Source organism: Lottia gigantea, assembly GCF_000327385.1.
Source record: "Lottia gigantea unplaced genomic scaffold LOTGIsca_29, whole genome shotgun sequence".
Classification (NCBI taxonomy): Eukaryota; Metazoa; Mollusca; class Gastropoda; family Lottiidae; genus Lottia; species Lottia gigantea.
Window position 1 is genome coordinate 1,720,635 of NW_008708943.1, and position 8,895 is coordinate 1,729,529.

The following is an 8,895-nucleotide window of genomic DNA, read 5'->3' on the forward strand; positions in this document are numbered from 1 at the left end:
GCAAATTGATAAGTTTTGATTCAAGAATCAAATTAATATGTACATAATTAAGATATGTTATAATGTGTTAACAAAGGTTTGAATATGCAGGGTTATAAGTATGAAAGTTGGAAATGATCTCACAGAAAATGGATAGAGAATGCTTAAAATTATTTCTTAGGTAGAACTTGGTTTGTAAACACTATTAGAATATAATGTTGCAGGAACTTTCCAAGTTATTTATTGATATGTATTTTACAAATTAGACAAACCCTTGGTTTATATATCAGTCCCTATATTACTATCTATGGTAAAAGGATTGCCAAAAATTATTTCTTGGTTTGATCTTGATCTGTAAAATATTTTAGAATGTAATGTTAGCAGGAACTTCCAAGTAATTGATTTTTTCAGGTGTTTTAAGAAATAGACAAACCCTTGGTTTATATATCAGTCCCTATATTACTATCTATGGTAAAAGGATTTAATTAAGAGGTTGTAAAGTTGTAGAATAGATTAAAAGTAAGTGACCAGCCTGCCCAGCTACCATACTACTCTTCATTCATGTATTCTCTACTCTACTGATACCATAGGGTTTACTTTTACACTGGGCTAGAAGTTATACCTTAGATAATTCACACTGTAGAGTCCGTCAGTTTGTTAAGAGTTGGGATAGTTAGAACCTCAGTGGTTAGCAGTCAGTGAGAGACTGGAGTGTAAGACTAAGAAAGTTGTGGGAGTCGCGACTGATTGGTGTGTAATGTGGAAGAAGACTGGCTAGAACAGTGTGACTTGACGAAGTGTTTTACCCGTCACTAGCTAGTTTAGACAGCTGGCTAACTACACTGGACTCGACTTTATACTGATTGATTTACCTAGTCCAGTCCGTGTGTGGTCATTTTTACAAAAATATTGATTTTTCATTCACTCCTTGGATTAAAATGGATTAAAAGTAATTTTAGGATTAAGAATTCATAGTTTTTGGAATCGGATGGTCTAAGTTAAAGTTAACCATTAAAGAATTCTTTTTTTGGATTATGATGAATGAAAATTGTGGATTTTTTTTTAAATAGTTAAAAAGTTTGGATTATTTGATAATTGATCAAAATGGCAGCAGATTTAATGCCGGTGATGTTCACGCTGGCATCATGTCGGCTTCCCGCTGCAGTCGGTTCTTGTCATCTGGATTATAAGGTGAAATGGTTTTATGACGAAAACAGTGGAAATTGTCGTAGATTTTGGTATGGTGGTTGTGGCGGAAATGAAAATCGTTTTTCCACAAGAGTTGAATGTGTCAAGCATTGTCTTCGTAGAGATAGTAGAATAAAACTCAAACATGGCGGATCTAGTAAAGCAACCTTGGATGTTTCAGAGCGGTGTAAACTGGATCAAGATCGAGGAACATGTGGAAACTTTACCTTGAGATTCTACTTTGATTCCAGTTCCATAACGTGTGAAAAATTCTGGTACGGAGGCTGCAAAGGAAACGATAACAGATTTCTAACACAACAGGAATGTCTCGAAGCGTGCAAAGTCACGTCCTCTCACACAGCACCAGGTAGGGGCAGATAACTTTTGTAGCCTGCTGCTTGCTTTAGCAAAGGGAAATCATTCTTGTAGCTTGGCTGTTATATATCTGCTTTCACTACTTGACTCATTTCACTATTTTCTTTATCAATTTTATTTTGTTTGTTTAAGGCTTGTGGTATGTTTATGCCCCTAGTTTATTGAACCCTAAGGGTTGAGATGTCTGTCTTGCTAAACATATTAATTGCATATCTGATATATCTTGTTTTTATGAATGATTTATTTTTTTATTATCATCCAATTTACTTTAGTAGTCTCTTAGCTAGTTTTTTTACCTGTCCTTTTTAGTCCTGTTTTCATTGAAGGTCATTCTATAGATATTTCATTGAACTCTTTAATAGAACTTAAAATAGTATATTCTTCATTTATCTCTGAATATTATTTGAAATTAAACTTTGCTAAAAAAAAGTTTTCATCAAGGAAAACTTACCAATTAGAATAATTTCATCTGTAATTTTTTTTTTTATTATTATAAAATTTAGTTTTATGAATTTGATTCTATGAAACCAAGTGGGGGTAAAAATATGAAATCCTTTCTGAAATATAAAATATGAATGGCTTTATAAATATGAAAAGTATCTCTATTCATTTAGCTTGCATCAATAGTTAGATCAATAAATGTAAAGATACCATTTTATTCAGATAATTTTTATGAATGATTACTGATACATTGACAGACCACCCTTGTGAACTCTCTGTAGCTAATTGCTTGCTATATCAATACTTATATTTAAATGGCAATTGATAACTGCAAATTTGTCTGTAAAGACCTCAGCTTTTGATGTCCTGTGTGAAAAACTATTGATATCATCAAGGAAATAGAACAAAAGGTTTCAATTTTATCAGATCAGATCTTAACAAAGTTCTAGTTTCAATGCAAATTATTTTTTAAAAATAGGCTTTTCAAAATCTACCAAATTTTAGTATTTAAGACAAGGAAATCTGAATTTTAAAATGGACATCATATCTATGGAAATTTCTTAAAACTTCATTGCATTTAAAAATACTGCATGAAAGTTCCAGAATGTTATTCATGAATATTTGTACTTTATTAGCATGAGTCTATTACAATGTATATTTAACAAGAAACATGTTATATTAATTGTACATTGATAGACTTTCTTTTCTTTGATAATGACTTAAATTCTGACTTTTTATAAGAATGCATTATATGTCTCATTGCCTACGTTTATTTCAAGTATGCAAATTTCATTATCCCATTTGAATGATTTTAAATGCATTTATAATGAGTAAAAGGTGTTGAAGGTTGTGAACATGAATCTATCTTTTGAGTTGTATAAATGATTACTTTAACAGTATGCATGATAAATTATCATTTGTTTTGCACATGTGCTATTTTGCATGTATGCATTCCAGTTTTTGTCGAATTCAACATTTATGGTTGAATTGATTCAAATTTTGCTGCTATAGAAACTGTATTTAACATATTGAAGATTTTAGTAACTGAAGTTTATCAAAGATTAATGTAAAATGTCAGGGTGTTATTGAAGAAAATTTGACTTTCCCTTTGTTTTAACACATTCAATTGTTTTATTTTATTTCCCTATTGAACTTTTGAACAATGAAATCAAACATTTTAAAAAGTTGAATACATCATAGCTTAATTAATCTAGTGTATGTTATAGACTACCATCAGATATTATCTATCAAATGTTACTGATATGAAATAAGATTTCGTAGAATTTCATTTATGCCTAATAAATTTCAGAAAATCTTACAAATTTTTTGCCAAATGTTTCTTAAAATATTACAGTGAAGTTATTTTAAAACTTTGTCAAATTTAATTGCCTTATTTTCAATTCAGTTAAATTGGTTTGAGCAGCATTTAAGCAGTAGTTTCTGTTATCAATTTATAGCCTACCTAACTAACCATGTTATGAAATTTCATTTCCCAAAGTTTCATATCAGCTATAAAATTCTCTGAGTGCATATTTCATATCCACTTAGTAACAGATGCTGACTCAGTGTTTTCTTATCTCCCAAACTAAAGAGTTGATATTGTTGAAATGCATGTCAGCTGAAACGTCATGTTTTTTGAATAAATAAATGAATGGATAAATGAATTGTGGGTGGATAGATAAATGAATTGTTGATGAATGAATGAATGGGAAAATGAAAGAATGAATTAATGGATGAATCAGATGTCTGTGGTTCCTGCAATTCCACCAAAACTAAGTGTTTGATGACATCACTAATCTCTAAGGTGATGTATCAATGTCCCTGATACACATACAAAAATTATAAATCCTTTTTACAATCCCTTTCAGATGAAGGATAAATGAAAAAACAAAAATTTTCATTTAACAATGACTCATTTTTATACATGATCTTCATAAAACAGGCATATTGAAATAGCAGTGAAGAAAATGAGATGAACCAAAAACATCCTAACATGAATTCTAACCTATTTTCACTGACCAGAGTCCAGGGTGCATTTCTTTGATGTACCAGCCAGTGAATGCCTGTAGAGATATCTCTCACTGATTGTGTTAATCAAGATATGCTATTTATTATTATTATGGTAATACAGAAAGCATGTGTTGATTAAGAGATTAGACTCACTTCTAGATATTCTCAGGCTGATATGGGAAAACCAGGTTAATTACTTCAACCTCAAGGCTGCTGGAAGCTCTGGTTTGTTTTGTGAAGCCCAAGCTTACAAGGAAACTCTAGGTTGATAGGAGAAACTCTAGGTTGATAGGAGAAACTATAGGTTAATAGGAGAAACTCTAGGTTGATAGGAGAAACTCTAGGTTAATAGGAGAAACTCTAGGTTAATAGGAGGTTGATAGGAGAAACTCTAGGTTAATAGGAGAAACTCTAGGTTAATAGGAGAAACTCTAGGTTGAAAGGAGAAACTCTAGGTTGATAGGAGAAACTCTAGGTTGATAGGAGAAACTCTAGGTTAATAGGAGAAACTCTAGGTTAATAGGAGGTTGATAGGAGAAACTCTAGGTTAATAGGAGAAACTAGGTTGATAGGAGAAACTCTAGGTTGATAAGAGAAACTCTAGGTTAATAGGAGAAACTCTAGGTTAATAGGAGGTTGATAGGAGAAACTCTAGGTTAATAGGAGAAACTCTAGGTTAATAGGAGGTTGATAGGAGAAACTCTAGGTTGATAGGAGAAACTCTAGGTTGATAGGAGAAACTCTAGGTTGATAGGAGAAACTCTTGGTTGATAGGAGAAACTCTAGGTTGATAGATTATTTTGAAAATTTACAAGAAAACTTACTAAAGCTCAATGGTATATTTTATTCTCTATCCCTACCTTCTTGAATTTATCTGAAATGGTTGATTATAAGCATATTAGTGTTTATTTATTGAAGGATGTAAGTGAATGATAGAAACAATAGATAGGAGATAAAATACATTCACTACATGACAAGATGTAAACAAACTTCTTTGTATGACTGAGTCAGTGATGGTAACTGTTGAGGAAGGTTATAACTATCTATATTGCCAAATAGATGGGTAATAACTTTCTATATTGCTCAAAAAACATTTCCCAACATGTCCACCTCTAATTAGCTGAATGATTGTTTTAAGGTCTTCTGTGCAACCAACTCTGAGGTCAACAAATTTCGTGTCATACTGACAGTATAATATTTTTTCATGTCTCAAAGATGTGAATGAGAACTCCTATTACTGGGTGACCCATTTGCAACTGAACTTGTAACTAAAAATACTTGTTTCTCATAGATTTTGATCATCTCTAAATGACATGTCATGTTGCACAAATATGATTCATATCGTAGCTTTTGATGTCAATGGAAAAGTTGCCTGATTGAACAAGTTCATTGGCCATACTAGTGATTGAAATATTTCATATTAAGACAACACTTCAACAAAATAAGTCCAGCCATTGCTAATAAATAATTAATCTTAGAATTAGGGTTCAAGATTGATTTTTTTCTGGTTCAAAAGAACAGAAATCTAATTATGAATGATTATCAATTTAAATCTTAATTCAGTTTCTATTTGGTTTTCTACCTGGGTTTCTCCAACAGACGTGACTTCTTTAGTTGTAAATTGATTAATTAAGATGTGAATCTATCTGTCTATTTGAATGAGGAAATAAATGAGTTTTATAGAATGAACAAATGCTTGAATAATGGAAGAATGAATGAATTGTGAAAAAATGAATGAATGAATAATGGGAAGAATGAAAGAATAATGGGAAGAATCAATAAATAATGGGAAGAATCAATGAATAATGGGAAGAACCAATAAATAATGGGAAGAATCAATGATTAATGGGAAGAATGAATGAATAATGAGAATAATCAGTGAATAATGGGAAGAATCAATGAATAATGAGAAGAATCAATGAATAATGAGAAGAATCAATGAATAATGAGAAGAATCAATGAATAATGGGAAGAATCAATGATTAATGGGAAGAATCAATGAATAATGGGAAGAATGAATGATTAATGGGAAGAATCAATGAATAATGGGAAGTATCAATGAAAGGAATGAATGAATAGTGGAAAGAATGATTGAATAAATAGTGAAAGGAGTAGAAAAATGCCTGAATCTAATGTTAATAACAGCATGATGAATTGAATCATAATAAAACAAATGAATGAATGAATTTATTAATGTATGAAGAATGATTGATTGATATATTGGATGGTAAATACATCTGTCAATGGATGAATTTCTAAATGAATGAATTACTAATGAACAATTGAATGACTTGATGCTTTAGAAATATGAATTAACAATTTGTTAGAAAATCCCCTTATCCCCTAACAGATCGTAGTGAAGGTCTCGTGATGATAGCCTTCCTGAATACAAGCCTTACAGACCTTTGGTTTCTAGTGGCTTGTATTAAAATTTTTCCAGATGCATCTTGTATTCCTAAAGGTTTATGTTTACTAATTACCAACGGATTAACAGGGTCTTGAAAAGGGTAAGTTATTCAAAATCTCAGATTTTCTTAATAAAAAGATTTTTCATATCCTTATTATTAATTTGATGAAATGTGTTCAACAGAAGCATTACTATTTACACTGATCGTAATTTCATGCTCAAAGAAATCTAGATTATTGAATTGATATAATCTATCCTTTTTTATTTGGATGAATAAAAAGCCACAAAATTATATACGTATAATAAAATCAGTAGATGGAGGTAAAACCCCTTTTTCCCATGTGCATTTCTGATCAAACATGTCATGTCTAAATCTAACAATGCATGTGTTGTTATTAACTAAATTATCTTAGATATTGTCTTGAAGTAGTTGCTTATCCTAAGAGGTTTATTTCTGGATGAAGCTAGAAATACCAAGTGAACAATTATTAAGCAAAGATAAATTTTTAATTCTTGAACTTAGTTCTATGCCCTTAATTTTTTACTTTCAGCTCGCAGAAGGATACCACGAGAAGCACGACGAGATGGATCTGAGAAACAAACAAGTTGGACCAGCAGTTCAAGTTGGTCAAGCTCATCTGGAGGAAAAGATGATCAAGCAGGTAGCTCATGGAGTTCAGGTGGTCAAAATGTTAACCAAGATGGTTCAAAGTGGACTAGTAGCTCTGGTGGTACAGGTGGTCAAGCTAGAGGCACAGGTAGCCAAGCTGGAGAACAAGGTGATGTGAAGTGGACCAGTGGTAGCTCTGGAAGTACAAGTGGCAAGGCTGGAGGCACAGGCAGCTCTTGGAGTACAAGTGGTCATACTGGAGGAAAAAGTGGTGGCTCATGGACTACAGGCGGTCAGACTGGAGGACAAAGTGGTGGCTCTTGGAGTACAGGTGGTCAGAATGGAGGACAGGGTGGTGGCTCCTGGAGTACAGGTGGTCAGTCTGGTGGACAAGGTGGTCAGTCTGGAAGACAAGGTGGTGGCTCCTGGAGTACAGGTGGTCAGTCTGGAGGACAAGATGGTCAGTCCGGAAGACAAGGTGGAGGCTCCTGGAGTACAGGTGGTCAGTCTGGAGGACAAGATGGTCAGTCTGGAGGACATAGTGGTGGCTCTTGGAGTACAGACGGTCAGACTGGAGGACAAAGTGGTGGTTCATGGAGTACAGGTGGTCAGTCTGGAGGACAAGATGGTCAGCCTGGAGGACATAGTGGTAGCTCCTGGAGTACAGACGGTCAGACTGGAGGACAAAGTGGTGGTTCATGGAGTACAGGTGGTCAGACTGGAGGACAAGGTGGTCAGTCTGGAAGACAAGGTGGTCAGTCTGGAGGACAAGGTGGTGGCTCCTGGAGTACAGGTAGTCAGACTGGAGGACAAGATGGTCAGTCTGGAAGACAAGGTGGTGGATCCTGGAGTACAGGTGGTCAAACTGGAGGACAAGATGGTCAGTCTGGAGGACAAGATGGTCAGTCTGGAGGACACGGTGGTGGCTCATGGAGTACTGAGAGTCAGACTGGTGGTCAAAGTCATGGTTCATGGAATACAGGTGTTGAGACTGAAGGGCAAGATGGTCAGTCTGGAAGACAAGGTGGTCAGACTGGAGGACAAAGTAGTGGCTCCTGGAGTACCGGTGGTCAAACTGGAGGACAAGTTGGTCAGACTGGAGGACAAGATGGTGGCTCATGGAGTACTGGTGGTCAAACTGGAGGACAAGGTGGGGGCACTTGGAGTACAGGTGGTCAAACTGGAGGACAAAGTGGTGGCTCTTGGAGTACAAGCAGTCAGAATGCAGGACAAGATGGTCAAACCGGCAGACAAGGGCCTGGCTCCGGGAGTACAGGTGGTAAAATTGGAGGACAAGATGGTCAGTCTGGAGGACAAAGTGGTGGCTCTTGGAGTACAGGTGGTCAGACTGGAGGACAAGGTGGTGGCTCCTGGAGTACAGGTGGTCAGACTGGAGGACAAGATGGTCAGTCAGGAAGACAAGGTGGTGGCTCCTGGAGTACAGGTGGCCAGACTGGAGGACAAGATGGTCAGTCTGGAAGACAAGATGGTGGCTCCTGGAGTACAGATGGAAAAACTGGAGGACAAGATGGTCAGTCTGGAGGACAAAGTGGTGGCTCATGGAGTACTGAGAGTCAGACTGGTGGTCAAAGTGGTGGTTCATGGAGTACAGGTGCTGAGACTGGAGGACAAGATGGTCAGTCAGGAAGACAACGTGGTGGATCCTGGAGTACAGGTGGTCAGAACGGAGGACAAGATGGTCAAACTGGAGGACAAGGGGGTGGCTCCTGGAGTACAGGTGATCAATCTGGAGGACAAGGGGGTGCCTCACAGGGGAAAGGCAGTCAAACTGGAGGACAAGATGGTCAGACTGGAGGACAAGATGGTCAGTCTGGAGGACAAGGGGGTGCCTCATGGAGTACAGATGGTAAAACTGGAGAACAAG

General features: G+C 35.8%; 2 protein-coding genes across 2 annotated transcripts; one reads left to right on the top strand and one right to left on the bottom strand.

Annotated features, from left to right (window-relative positions):
* Positions 1-1,107: 1,107 nt before the first annotated feature.
* On the top strand, positions 1,108-1,548 carry LOTGIDRAFT_118767 (hypothetical protein; the record flags this gene model as incomplete). Its single annotated transcript, XM_009056863.1, has 2 exons — positions 1,108-1,285; positions 1,349-1,548. 2 exons carry the CDS (start codon positions 1,108-1,110, stop codon positions 1,546-1,548), a joined length of 378 nt encoding a protein of 125 aa, XP_009055111.1.
* A 5,745-nt stretch (positions 1,549-7,293) lies between these two features.
* LOTGIDRAFT_118591 (hypothetical protein) lies at positions 7,294-7,941 on the bottom strand (the record flags this gene model as incomplete). Its single annotated transcript, XM_009056864.1, has 1 exon — positions 7,294-7,941. One exon carries the CDS (start codon positions 7,939-7,941, stop codon positions 7,294-7,296), a length of 648 nt encoding a protein of 215 aa, XP_009055112.1.
* Between the last annotated feature and the right edge of the window lie 954 nt (positions 7,942-8,895).